The 15,084-nt window shown below is 41.6% G+C and overlaps 1 protein-coding gene across 8 annotated transcripts in view; it reads left to right on the top strand.

Annotated features, from left to right (window-relative positions):
• The window catches only part of LOC309612449 (uncharacterized protein), a 774,344-nt gene that overhangs the window by 246,803 nt on the left and 512,457 nt on the right, over positions 1–15,084 (top strand). For 6 of the 8 annotated variants that reach the window (XR_014235131.1, XM_082358357.1, XM_082358358.1 and 3 more), the window contains exon 3: positions 5,325–5,505. Coding sequence is in view for 6 of the 8 variants with exons in the window: in XM_082358357.1 (XP_082214483.1) it covers positions 5,325–5,505 (181 nt within the window). In the remaining 2 variants the exon portion in view is untranslated. Of the gene's footprint in view, positions 1–1,857; positions 5,506–15,084 lie in introns of those variants that run through there. The other 2 variants (XM_082358359.1, XR_014235132.1) reach the window with 2 other exon arrangements.

The following is a 15,084-nucleotide window of genomic DNA, read 5'->3' on the forward strand; positions in this document are numbered from 1 at the left end:
TTACTTACAAGGGATGGTATTTAAACTTTTCAACAGCAACCACAGAATACAGTGGGATAACATAGTCTATGTACTGAAAGAAGATAATTCTCAATTTTGAGTTATATAGAGAGAAAACCTTGAGGAGTAAAGCCTAAATAAGAACATTTTCAGACAAATATAACTAACCCACAAACATCCTCATTAAAGGCTATCCGAAGGGATAAGCTTCCAGTTAAAGGAAAATGGTCATAGCTGGAAGGCCTGGGATGAAGGGAGGAATCATGAACACAGGGAGCGGTATTTGGGTGGGTGCACTAACAAACACTGACTGTATGAAAATAAGAATTGGGATGGGGGATCCAAGTAAAATGTTCTAGGTTCTTGTAATTTTTGGGAAGAGGGCATCAGTATTAGTCAACTTTGGATTTACATAATTTTATTGGGTAAATTATTTAATTACATAATTTACATCTGCATGTTAAAATTGCTAGGGTAACCACGACAGAGAAAATGTAGATCATATAGATGTCACTTCAAAACAAATGGGAGAAATAGAATGAGGAAAAGAGACTTAATAGCATGGAATAAAAGAAAATTTTAAAAGAGGAGCAGAAAATATACCGTAAAATGGTAGAAATAAATCTAATTATAACAGTAATCATTATGAATATAAGTAAGACAGCCTCTCCAATCAAAAAACAAAGGTTTCATACTAGATTAAAAAATTAAGTTAAATGCTACTTATAAAAGATATACTTAAAACACAAGGACACAGGAAAATTGAAAAAAAGGATATAAAAAGATACCCAATGCAAACTCTAATGAAAATAAATCTGAGATTGCTATGTTAATTTCAGATGGAAATATTACTAGAGATAAAGAGAGGTATCATATAATGATAAAATTTCAAATCGCTAGGAAGATATTACATTTCAAAAATGTACCGTATCTTTATAATTTATGCATCAAAAATAGGGGAGCTATTAGGTAAAGTAGACAAATCTACCACAGCATTTGGGATTTTATCATACCTTTCTTAGTAACTGATAAAAAAGGGAGAGGTAATATTAGTAAGGCTATGGAAGACTTGAACAACACAATTAATGAATTTGATTTAATGGGCGTATGTAGACCACTGCAGCCAACATCTGCAGAGCACAGTTCTTTCAAAGGCACATGACACATGTGTGATCATCCTCCATTTACTAAGCCACACAGCAGGTCTCAGCCAATCTCAAGGGGTCATTAGTACACAGACCACCTCTGACCACAATGCAATTACATTATAAAATAATAACATTAACTAGAAAAAGGCCATATGTTTGGAAATTAAGAAATATACATCCAAGTAAGTCATGTGTCAAAGGGGAAATCACAAAGTATTTAGAATTGCATGACAATAATAGTTTATATATCAAAACTATGGGGTATAGCTAATGAAGTACTTAGAAAGAAATTTATAGACTTAAATATTTATATCACAAAATAAGAAAAGCTCAAAATTAATGAACTAAGCATCTAATTTTATTTTTTTATTTTTTATTTTTAATTAATAGACTTTTACTTTTTTTTTTTAAGTATTTGTTTTTTGTTTTTTTTTTTTATTTATGGCTGTGTTGGGTCTTCGTTTCTGTGCGAGGGCTTTCTCTAGTTGTGGCAAGCAGGGACCACTCTTCATCGCGGTGCGCAGGCCTCTCACTATCGCGGCCTCTCCTTGCGGAGCACAGGCTCCAGACGCGCAGGCTCAGTAATTGTGGCTCACGGGCCCAGCTGCTCCGCGGCACGTGGGATCTTCCCAGACCAGGGCTCGAACCCGTGTCCCCTGCATTGGCAGGCAGACTCTCAACCACTGCGCCACCAGGGAAGCCCAGCATCTAATTTTAGAAGTCAGAAAAGCAGAGCAGTATAAATGCCACCACCCCCCCCCCAAAAAAAATAGAAGGAAATAAATAATAAAGATAAAGGTAGAAATGAATAGACTGGAAAACAAACACACAGTAGAGAAGATCAACAAACTCAACAGCTGATTATTTGAAAGCATTTACAATATAGTATCTCTGGAAGGATTAATCCATAAACAAAAAGAAGGCAAACTAAATTAGGAACAAAAGAGGGGACTACAAATGCTGTAGAGATAAAAAGATGACTCCCATTGGGATATCCCTTATGAGACTGCCACATAAAGGCAATTCAGCATTCAGTGTTTAACTGTCATTGTGTTCAATGCAATATCTCGAGTGGGAGATGCTGCTGGGAAAATGCTGAGTGAACCCAAGGGGGAGAGAGTAGCCAGTGCAGATGGGTTATGTAAGATTCCAGAAGACCTAAAGTAGGACTTGAAGGCTTCCGTGATACATGTTGACCGAGAGCTCGCTGAGAAGCAGTCGGGATGGCATGAGCAAAAGGTATAGTGATAAGCTTTGGAAATCAGGTAGATGGGGAACTAGAAGAAACTCTTGCTTCACAGGAATGGGGTGTAAGGGCTGGGCATGGAAGACCTAAAGGGTGAAAAGAATGGGTAAAAGGTTGAAATTCAGACTCTGTCCAGAGCTTGGGAAATCTTGAGCTCTTCCCACTAGCTCTCTGTCTTGGGATCTTGGCTCCCAGCTGCTCCTGCTGGGTCCCCAACTGTCCTCTTGATATTTTTTCTTGGAGTACCACCCATCTTGTGTCAATGCTCACAGGGAGAACCTCTGAATCTGGGAACATAAATAGCTATTCTCACTCCCAGTGGTGGTATAAACCTGAATGACTGACCTCTGCTCAATTTCAAGCCCTTAAAATAATTCCTTATCTTTACTCCCTTTCTCTATTCTTCCCATTCTCATATCTGTTTTTCTCCTTCCCCTTCCCAAACCTCCTCCCTCCCTTTCTCTCTCCCTTCCTTCCTTTCTTCCTCCTGGCCTCACACTTTCCCTCACACCCCAAACATTGTTGAGTTCTCACTATGGTGTACACCAGAGAACAGCAGCCTTTTTCTGTAAAAGGCCAGGTAGTAAATATTTTAGGCTTTGGAGGCCATATGGTCTCTGTCACAACTACTCAACTCTGAGCTGTATTGTGAAAGCAGCCATAGACAATACATAAACAAATGGGCGTGTCTGTGTTCCAGTAAAATTTATGGACACTGAAATTTGAATTTCATGTCATTTTCACAGGTCACAAAACATTATTCTTCTTTTCATTCTTTCCAGCCACTTAAAACTATAAACAACATTCTTAGGTCATGGGCTATACAAACAGGCAGTGGGCTTGCAGGCCCTAGTTTACTGACCCCTGGTGTAGAATCCTAGAAAAAATAGAGTCTAAGTGCCAGCTCTGTGTTCCTGAATCTCTGTTGCTATGGCACAGGTCTGTGACACCCTTGAGTACACGACTGCTACCCGACAGTATGAGCCCAGGTTAGAAGTAAGTGTCAGGAATCATGAGGAGAAAGGGGAGCCTCCGCTGGAGAACGTGGTATTTGTACTGCCCCTTGAAGGGTGGGTGGGTTTAGGCATATTATAATCAGACTACCCTAGCGAGTGACTCCCAGTTCTCATGTCATTTTCGAACTTGAAACCTGAGACACAGCCCCACTCTCCTGACTCTGAAAATCACTGGACTTTCTCAACAGGCATAGATTCACCTACAACCCAGCTTCCTCCCTCTCAGATGCTCCTCCTTACCTGTGACATGGAGCCCTTGAGGGGATGTGTGTGAGCCAGCTGTGCTGTTGGGGGTCTGAGCTCCGGAAGCAGAAATCCAGCTGAGTTCTGCCCTCAGGAAACTTGGCTCAGGCATGCAGTTCTCAGAGCCAGGGTTTCATGAATAGGAAGAGTAAACACCTGCTTCAACCTTCTTGTCAAGACCCCGTCTAAGAAATCCATTTAGATGGCCCCATCTGGACCTGCCACACAGTCCTTTACACCTGGACATGACCCAGCTAGAGTACCAAAAAGCGGCCTCTGCTTTTTCAGCTTCAGTTTTCTAGTTCCTTTCCCTCCCTCCCTCCTTCCCTTCTCTTCTTCCTTCAAGCCTTGGAAAAGGCCAAGGTACTGAAATATGAATTGATTGTGCGAAACAAACTAAAATTTGTCTGGGGCAATATACGGATTTTTCATTTATTTCCCTTAACATCTTCCAGTCCTTGAGTGTGTGTTTAAAGGATAGGAGTCCTAATTTATCACAGGGATCGTAAAGAGATGCTGTGGCTTTTGTCTTTGAAATTCTAATGATTAGATGGCATTGTTATTTAGAGCTGGGGCCTGAGGGCTGGGGCAGCCCTGAGAAGGATCCTGGCTCCTGCTGGCATTTTTTATGGTGAGAGGGTGGGTCTTCACTTCACCTCCCAACACCATCATGTAGGAAAAAGAACACTGAACTTGAACCTTAAGAACTGCATTAAGATTCCAGCTTGACTACTTGCTACGTTTATTACCTTGGGAAAATTACTTAACCTCTTAGAAAGTCCAGTACAGTTACCTGTTCTTTAAAATAGATATAATTAATAATTTTTAATTCACGAGTTCTTGAGAGGGCACTATGAAATAACAGATGTAAAAGTGCCTTGCAAAGTATGAAATTGGAGAACCTTTCTAGAGTGGTCACCAGATTACCCAAGACTCTTCTGAGCAACAAAGGACCTTACTAAAGAGGGTGATGGAGGTCAAAGAAAGCAAAATTATTCCTTGGACTGGTGTAAGACTCTGCTTAACAATCTCCCATCTTCCTGTTTCTTTCAGTGGCTCTTTCCTTAGTCCATAAATGTCTCCTTTCCCCAGATACCACACAACTGTTTGTCTATAAGGCCTGTGATGTGGTCCACAGCATGGTTCCCCCAAATATGGTGACTTGGCATATTGCATATTTTAAGCTGAAAGAATTTGAGAAATGGCAGGTACAGAAAGGGCTCCCTGACCTCCCTCTTCTCCCCTGAGGCAGGTCAAAACATCATTTGTGTGAGAGGTGCCCTCCCTATACCTAGAGGAAAGGAACACCCTTATCTCTGAAGACAGGGGGACATAGAGACACCAAGAGAAACCCAAACAAACAGGACTTGCTAAGTTTCCCTTACTTTTCTACCCTTAAATCATACCCCTTTATCCTATCACATTTTTCCAAGACTTTCCACTCTTCATCAAGCCTAGTATAAAAATGCTCATGCTTAACTGCTTCTTTAGGTCTTCATTTAGTTACGAAGGCTCCTGTGTCACGTGAAATTTCTTTTAAATTGGTATGTTTTTCTCCTTTAATCTGTCTTTGTCCATTTAATTTCCAGGGCCAGCCAGGGACCCTAAGAGGATCGAGGAAAAGTTTTTCCTCCCTTACACCTAAACGTTCCTGTGTTCCTTCTTTTAAAGGTATTATCAGTTCATTCTGAAGCCCCCTCGCTGCTTCCCTATGGATATGGAACTTTGTCTCCGCTTTCAAGGCCATCTTCTTCCAAGGACTGTCCTATAACTTCAGCCTCTAGACAGAAAAGGATTGCTGCTCTGAGTTGCACCCTTCAGAATGCAATCACACAGTCTCTTTTGCTGTTATGTAAGTATTTCTTGGGTGACTGAGTGTGTGCAGAGATTGTAAATGCTTTGAAATATGTGACACTCAATGCCTAGGCAGTTCTGGGCTCACAGTTAGGGACTGATAAATAGTTGTTTAATCAAAAGTTAGTTAGACCATGTAGATTGCCTGAATTTGAGGTTTTCCCTAGGTGTCTGGAGGTCTCTTGAGTTCTGCATTTGTTCTCTATGAGACTGATCTGCAGGAGTTGTTAGCAGAGCCTTAGCATGTTTAAGTTGCTGTTCAACTCTTTCCATAACTACCTGGACCACATGCGTGGTGCCCAAGGGAAATCAGGCCTGAATTAAGACTTCTAGTGTGGTCCCCTGTCCCCATCCTGGAGCTGACTGGAGACATCCATCTTCAGATATTTTCATAGGCACTGAGGTCCTTCAGGTTCCCTCAAATTAGGTGCTGTCGAATAATTTTGGGTGTTGAATAAAGTGGGTCCTTTCTACAGGTAGACCAGTCTGGTTTACCCATTCTAGCTACTGAAATAATATTGAAACTCACTCAGGCTGCGATAAGCTTAGTTACTAGGGGGAAGGAGAAGTGGGTACACAAATATTTGAGTTCTTCTCTTTGAGGAAATTCTGATTTTTGGCTGTTCTCCCTGGATTAGAGTGTCTTAGGGTCAACTCCCTTTGAGACAGGCCCCTATGCCACAAGGCAGAGCTTCTGGGAGCAGCAGAGAAATTGGTCTCTCCTCCTGGAGAAGCTGAGAACATCCAGCTCCTCACCAGTGCTCTCAGAAAGTGACTTACTGCCTGTGTAACATTCACGAGTGCCTCTGTTATTACACGTACAAAGTCTTTTTTATCTACCGATGGTTCTCAATGCTGGCTCTACATCAAAATCACCTGGGAGAGCTTTTGTAGAAACAGAGATGTTAGCACCCTACACCCTAGAGATTCTGACTTAACTAGTCTAGGGTGGTATGGACACTGGTTGTACTTTTGAAAAAGCTCCCCAGATGACTTTAAATTACAGCTAGGACTAGGAACCACTGCTCTAGACCAGGGGTCAGCAAACATTTTCTGTTAAGGGCCAGATAGTAAATATTTTAGGTTTTGCAGGCCACACAATTCTGTGACAGTTACTCAGCTCTATCATGGCAGTGCCAAAATAGCCATTGATGGGTATGGATGTGTTCCAATAAAACTTTATTTTCCAAAACAAGCAGTGGGCCAGATTTGGCCTGCAAACTGTAGTTTGCTGACTCCTACTCTAGAGTCTAGACTATCACATTTATTAAAGACAAGGCATTGTGCTTATGAAGTTCAACTCTGGGTCCCTGGCATAGTGACCTGGCATTCGGCAACCACTGCATAAATACTTGTTAAATTAAATTGAATTTAGTGAGTTTATTGTACTCGTGGGGGTAATACCTGAGAAGGAGGCAGAATGGCTAGTCTTGGGAAAAAATTATAGCATTTTGGGCAGAAAATGTTTATGGCTTAATGCTTTGGAACAATTCATGTAAAATCCTGTTTAACTTTGTTAAGGCTTTGTTGAACTCTTTAGTGAAACTTTTCAAAATAGATTAAGTTGTGTGTTTGTGTGGCGGTGGGGAGAGAGATGAGATTTTCTGTAGTTTTTATTTGCCTGCACCTATAAAAAATATATATGGCAACCATAATTGGTCAATCAATGACTCAGTTTATGAAAAATTTGTTAAGTCAGTTGACTAAGCTGCCCAGCCAATTCAATCAAGCCGATGCCAGGGTAACCCCGTGTAAACACAGTCTCTGTATTTAAATGGTTCACAATACACTAGTTAGAGGAAATATGTGTTGGCTCTTTAAGTTTTACCTTGGTGGGCATGAGAAGCATGTGTTAGCAGCAAAATGCCTGCAGGCAGTTGGCGAGGTACTGGGCAAGAAGTGAAGATTCACACCCATTGCATCATGGCCTCAGATGTGACCAGGGATGTCTCCAGGGATGAGGACACAGAGACGATCACCAGAGAGTAGATTAAAAACAAAACAAAACAGAGTGCATTGGAAATTTCTACAAAGAAATCACTCTTGTATACAGATGCCTAGAAAACAAGGCCAGGCATCCATTTTTTCTTTTCCTTTTTGGTCAAATTCATCAGTCTTATTTTTAATCCAGGACTGTTCATCAGTTGCAATACAGAAGCATCTTTTATGTGAATTGGCTCTTCTCTCCTGATAGGAGCTTAGGATTCCTAAATTCTGGTGTCCTGAATGTGGAAGTGGCACTGTGTGTGAATCGTGACACCAGCATCCTGGGCCTCAATTAGTCTTTGGAAGGAGTTGGAAATACCCAGGGACATCTAATTCACTGGGACTGGCACAGGCAGAATATTTCATCTAAAACCCTTCCTTAATTTTGGTTGAAGATTTTGCACACCTGCAAAATCTGTGGGCTCAAATGGCCTCTGGAAAGGGCCTCCTGCTAGGGGGCCCTGGTGCGGACACAACACAGAGGAGGAGGGCATTATGAGCAGTGGGTCCCTGTACATTATGTGAGCGCAGTTATCTGTTATTAGTGCAAAGCTTATTGGAACAAGAGGGAGCGTATCTGTGGCCGAGCAAGAGGGAGAGGATTTTAAAGCTTTGATGGAAAACTAAAATTGCTCAGGAAAATCTAAACAGTTCTCCTTTCTCCACGTGAGACTTTTGAATTGAATTTCTTTTTAGGCAATAAGTTGTTCTTTTACCCAGGACAGAACATGGAGGGGTCTGAGTCTTTAAGCTCCCAGTATTTCTTTGTATGAGTGTTAACGGGAATCCCTTGGGAAGCGTGCTTTTCCATGCATGTGTCCTGTATTGTCTTTTCTTTTCCCTCCTCCTCCCACCCCTTCTCCTTACTGCCGAGGTAGCAATCCTCCTGCTATTAGCAAGATGTCTATTATAGTGTCATTAAAAAAGCCATAGTCAGTGCGAGGAATGACTCATGTCATGGAGGACTTAATAATTCACTGTAATAAAAGTATAAAGTTTTATGATAAACCACTCTCAGGGGAGTTAAATATAATCCTTAGCGGGTCACACACTGACTACAAAGCTTACATTTGTAATGGTAATTTGAATTTACTACATTGCCTTTAGTTTTTAAGCGTTTGTGTGTCATTAGACCTTATAAATTGATTTATATGTTTCAACTCAAGAATAATTCTGCATAAAGGTACAGTAAATTTTATGGATTGGAGATATGGCATCTAAAACATTTTAATAAAATTATTGTTCTAAATTCACTTAAATGGCATTGATGAAAAGCAGCAGCAAAGATGCCAACGTTTCCGAACTTTAATGAACTGGATGAGGTGGGGGTGGCAGCTGCAGGTGGGGTGTTGCTGGGTGTAATTCCTCATGTCCTCCTCCTTGCTTTGTCAGCAGATAGGGACCTCTGGGGCCATTCTTGAAAGGGTGCCCACTGCCATGCGGCTTGCCGTGTGGGGACATCAAAGCCCTGGGTAATGCACTGATGATGAGTTTGCAGGAGAGAAGAGCCGATTGCATCCCTCAGAAGGACCTTTCTGTTATTTGTGACACTAAATGGACTTCTGTCTTTCCCAGGAAACGAAAGGAAGCTTGTCTAAGCCGGCAGCGTTCTTTCCCACTAAGCATTGAGGGCAGATCACCCATTCCTTAATTTATTTTCTCCTCAAATTTCTGAAAGGAATACATTAAAAAAAAAAAGCCCCCCACTCCGCCCCCCCAAAGAAACCCCACAAAAACCCAACTTGCTTGGAGAGTGAAATGTGAGGGGGCTGCTGGACTATCCTTGGGGTTTTTTTGGCTGCCCTGGCCCCTGGCTTCCCAGGCCTTTGGTCTCACCGGCTATACTTTTGAGGAATGTGTCTCAGCCACATTCTCCCTTTCCCTTTATTATCAGAAAAATAAAGGTCAAATAAACTGGATTATGAAAAATGGAAACCAAAACCTACAAAAACAAAACCCTTGTTTGTTTCACAGGCTTGGATCCAAATGGCACCAACACAAGCTCTTGAAAGGAAAGGAGGGAACCGCCTCCGCCCTCTCCCCTCCCACCCTTGCCCCCAAATCCTCCTATTAGCTTTTCACTTTTTCTCATTGGTATTATTGTAGCTAGCCAGCTGGGAGTGAGTTGTGATTAATTATATTTTCCTTCTGACTTTGCAGATTCAGGGGCGATCTCTCACTGGCTCCTGTCCTGTGAGAACTTTGTTTACATTTGGCAGTGTGCTTTTAAGTCACCGAAAGCAGTGCTGAATTTGGCTAAAAATACTTGATAAACTATACCGTCTGTTTTAGGGCTTTAAATAATTACCCGGCTTTTTTTTTTTTTCTTTTTGAATGCAGCTTCCCCCGAAGCTGGTATAATTTCAGTGCGGATCTTCAAAACCTTTTGTCTAATCCTGTGTATAGGCTTTCCCATAACGAAACTTAAAGAGGTCTTGGATGGCTCTGATGGGCAGTTCTCATCGTATTCCCTGTAGTACTTGCACATTAGAAAAACTTTATCCCCTCTTTGGGGGCAGGATTTTTTGTCAGAAGAGCACTGAGGTAAACCTCTAGGGGCCCTCAGGACTCAGTGGGTGTGTCACTGTTAAATGACCCAGGCAGCTGGACAGGTTGAGGTACAATTTACTGGAAATATATTAAAAGCATCTTGGGAAATGATTCTTAAAAATGTTCCCACTGCTGGTGTGATACGGATTAGAACCCCAGTGTGCAACTGAGAAAAATTAAATTGTAACAAGAAACCCCTGATGGTACAGTGATGGCTTGTGGGGAGGATGGTTGAATTCAAGGGACTAAAGGGAGAAAATTCAGCTCCCAGTGACTTTCTGCCTAGGCCCAAGCCAGGCCTGCACAGGGCAGGGGACTGGACAGGTACGGACACTTTCATCTGACAACTGACATCTGCGTGCATTTTCCAGGTAGTCAAGGTGTCCAACTCTGCGTTCTCCTCTCTCTTTCTCCTCTTCTTAGTGACATCCCAAGGGAATCAGAGTTGGAACCTAATGTAGCCTTATGCATAGACAAATTTGGCAGCCACTTGTATGATATGATTTATGCAGCAGAAAAAAGTTTCTGGCTGGCATGGCTACCATTCAACTTGTTCTTTCCCCTAAAGCAAAGACTCCCCAGGAATCCCTATTTAAAATGCAAATGGCCCAGAGAAAGGGAATAGACATTTATCAGTCATCGACACCATGGTGAGAATTAGTGTCAATAGAATTTAGCAGACTGAACAATCAGGATCTAAGAGAGTGGGATGCAGAACAGAGGAATTTTTGTGAGGAGGAAGAATTTCTTTGGAGCTGCTTAAGGCAGGCAAGCCAGGGTGGTGCACTGCAAAGGGGACGTGGGGTTGTCATGAAGAGTGGAAAGACTGGGGGGAGGGGGAGGGGGGAAGCACCAAGAATGGGGAGACGATGGAAAGGAGATGGGGGAGACGACGGAAAGGAGATGTGGGAGACCATCGAAGTGAACTTGACCAACCTTGGACTTTGCCTTAGGATTGTCCTTCAAGTGACATGAGCAGTTCTACAAATCTTGTCACTTAGAGTTTTGTCCTAGAATTCTCATCTTATATCTCTGGAATTTTCTTGGTCCATTGACAGATGGCCTTGAGCCCATTAAACTCTAAATTTAAAAAAAATAATAAACATACACATAAATATAAAATTACGCAAAACACTTTCACATATGCCTCTGATTATTTTCATGATCAGCCTGGCACACAGTAGATGGTTAATAAATATTTATTTGGATGAACTGAATATGTGGAACAGGTGTTACTATCAGTCCCACTTTATGGATGAGGATATTGAGCCTCAGAGGGGTTAAGTGAGTTGCCCAAGATCAGGCAACTAATCAGTGCTGAAGCCTCTTTCCACTCTTAGTGCCCCCGCCCCTTTCATTAGGCCCAGAGGCCCCGTTTGCAATACCCCACTTTGGCTTGCCTTCCTTAGGTAGCTCCAAAGCAGTGCTTTCTGCTTTTGTAGTTCTGACTCCCAAGGGCAGCTCTCCTACACTGCCTTCATATGAGAATAGGATTGAGCAAGGCTCTGTATGCTCCATCCTATTGAACCAGGTCCATGTAGAGAAACTGAGTGTGATCTACAAGTCAAGTCCTTGACCTTTTAATTACAATCCGCTGAGTCTGCTGGACTTCTAGGTCCTCAGCTGCCCAACCAGATAGAAGTTTCCAGCCAACTTGAGGCATTGACCAATATTTTAATTGTAAATAACTCAAATGTCTAAAACTGGGATTGGTGGCCCATTTTCTTATATCATGTGTGATAAGGCATGTTTATTGGGAGCACTGTTTGAGCCAAGAATTGGGTCCCCAAAGAGCCAAGGTCAAACAGTTTTATGACCCCAAAGTAGTCCATTCAAAGTGGGGAGAGCTGCTGGAGAAAATGCCCTTAATATTTTTGAGGGGCAACTTAATGCCAGGAGCCAGAGTGCTGGATGGTAAAGACAAGTCCAGAGAGGCATGATAGAAGAGGAGCTGGGATGATTATCTCAAGACACTGATGAGTGCTTGCATAATAGGCTGACTGTGGATGATGTTTGGAGAATCAAGTTGGCTTAATGGTAGACAGTAGAGATGGCTAAGCCGTAAGCAGGTTGCCCGACCTTGACCACACAAATTTGTTTCTGTCATTCTATCCCACTCGCTGCGTCCACCCCCCTAACTCAATCTGAACTGTAGTTGTTCTCTCTGAGAAATGAGAGTCACTCTTTCCAGACCCCAGAGTAATCCAGTGGCTCTTTGAATGCAATTCTCTACATTGTTCTCTCCTTTTCTATTGTGGACTCAGTTTGATTCCAAAACATTCACAGATAATTCTCAGATACTCCAGCTGAGTCATAAAGCTGATAATACTTCTTAGGCTTACTCTTTTTTTGAATAGGCTGTGGCTTAATTATTCCATTCTGTCTCTTGAGGTATTAAAAATCATATTTTCTTCCTTCCTTTCTTTTCACTCCTTTGTGTATGTGTGTGTGGGTACGTCTGTAATATGTAACAACTAAATGTGTATAGAAGAACAAAGTGTGTGACCCTCTAGGCCTGCACCATCTCCCTGTTGGAGCCGTTAGCCACTTACATGCACAATTAACCAGCTGATTCTTAGATTGAAGGCTGAGGGAACTAATTACAGGTACAAAACTTTCACCTAGATAAGAAGAGGTTGGTCTGGAAATTTAATCTTTAAACCTCTTTCTTCAGGGTGACTAGGTAGTGTGTGTGTGTACATATGTATGTATGTATGTATGTATATATATGTGTGTGTGTGTACATATGTATTTCTTTTAAGTTGACCCATCTTCCTGGTTTGCTTCCATCTTAATTACTAATGACATACAGTGGAATCCCCTATTTATGCCATAAATAGCTTCTACCAAATCACATTCTATTCAAATTCTGGTACAAAGATCTGTTGCAGGCTCTTTCTCTATATATTGTGAGTTTTCTCTTAAATCTAGAATCCTGCAGTAATCTTTTAGAAAATATGAATGGTGTATATGTATGTGTATGTATGTTGAATATCTTATTAAGAAGTACCTCTGGGAAGGGAATTCATATTTATTGATAGCCTACGTTGTACCAAGCAACTTCATCCATTATCTTCTCAATAACCCAATGAGGTTGGTAGATTATTTCCATTTAATACATGAGATTACTGAGGTTCTACAAAGTAAGGTAACCTGCCTAGGGTCATACAACTTGTCTTAGGTGAATTTGCCAAATTCTGGCTCTTTGGCATTACTCAAGACCACCTCTCAGCTTGATAAAGTTCCATGAGTTGGATGAACTCCATTCTTATATCTCTGTGTAGATATGAAATGCTATAGTTCAAAACAATTCTCTTTACACTGTCTCTGGAATTTAGAGCTAGTGGTAGTAAGACTAAACAGATCTTTTCAGATTGCATATATTAAACAGACCATCTTCAACTTCAACTTCAGGCTTATTCACAATGGTGCACGCTGACGCTGAGGAAGCATCTTTGGTACTCCCTCCTCTGTTCTTCTTTTCCAGTTTTCATAACTATTTCTCTGGCATTCTTGCCTCATCCTGTCCTCTGGATACCTTGGTATTCTTCCCTTCTCCAAGGACATCCCCATCTAGCTCTGCCCTTCCTAGATAGGATTCCATGATCTGCATCTTCCCTTCCCAGTTCCAACAAAAGTGCAACTTGAATGTTCCTGCCCCTCAGGCTATGCTCTATGCTTTCTAGCTGGTTAATAAAATAACTCCACAAGAACCTGAAGATTCTTAGACGCTAATGGAATTAATAAGTTATGGTACAGCCACTATCTCCCACTATCAAGTTTCCTCCTTGGAAAAATGAAGGGGCAGGTGTGAAGAAGATCTAAGATCCCATCTTCTTCAATTTCATTTTCAATATGTGATCCATAAACCTCCACACATTATTCTTACATTTTGACAAGGGCCTTCCGTACATAATGGGTCTTAATTAAAAGAGCACTCTTCCCTCTTCTGCCCCTTAAATGGAATGCCCCAGGTTTCACACTTGGCTGTCTCCCCTCTCATGGGAGATCCCTACGACCCCACATTTATGCTAATGACTCCTAAATCTATGTTTCCAGTCTGCCTCTGACCTTGAGTACCAGATGTCTCCCTGTTACTTTCTGTTGGCCATTTCCATTTGGGTTTTCCACAGTCCCCCGAAATTCACTAAATACGAAATAAAATCATCATTTTTGTACTCTTCCAAGCTGCTCTTTCTTCCTTATAGACTGTTAATGAGTAATGCCACTCTCCTTGTCACCCATTGGGGAAATTTGCTAATAGTCCTACATTCTCCTCCTTTCTCACCTCCTACAACCATTCCAGTCAGTACAACCTGTTCATTCTTCATCTTAAACCTCTCTCTCATCCATCCAATGTCCTTAAGTCCCCAGAGTAGCCCTCATCAATTTCTTAAAAATTATTGCAATGACCTTGTACAGGTTTCCCATCATCTAGTGCTGTTTTATGCCAAATCTTCCTGTTATGATTACACCACAGGGTCAGTGGGAGAAGCAAATAAGATAAGGAACATGGACATGTTCTATAAAATTTAGAGTTCTACTAGTGTGCTCTCTATTTGTTGCATTCTAGAAAGACAGATTGCTGATTCTGTCTTCTGAGTCTTTTTGCTGCTTCCTGTATCTAGAGTGTTCCCCCTCCTCCCCTCTTCTTTTTAAAGTAATACCCATTCCTCAAGGCCTAGCACAAGCTCACGTCTTCCAGAAGCACAATTTAACCATCCCCAGCCTCTTTAAAGTCTTCTTTCTAAACACCTGTGCTTGTGCTTCCACCCTTTGCTCTTTGTTAGTTACACCTTTGAACTCCTGTTCGATTTCCTGGTTCATGGTTTAGTCTCCATGATCAGGTTGTAAGGTCACTTGAAAGCAGGGACCATATCTTTATTCTTCTCTAAAACATATTAGAAGGTGCTCAAAAACACTGGATGGATGGATGGATATTTCTGTGGGCCTCTACTGGGTTTGACTTGAATTATAAATCTGGCACATGCAGTCTGTATGAGAAGGATTCCTACATCCCTCTGTCACAGAGGTCCAGCTG

This window comes from Balaenoptera borealis (assembly GCF_965194805.1).
Source record: "Balaenoptera borealis genome assembly, chromosome: 15".
Classification (NCBI taxonomy): domain Eukaryota; kingdom Metazoa; phylum Chordata; class Mammalia; order Artiodactyla; family Balaenopteridae; genus Balaenoptera; species Balaenoptera borealis.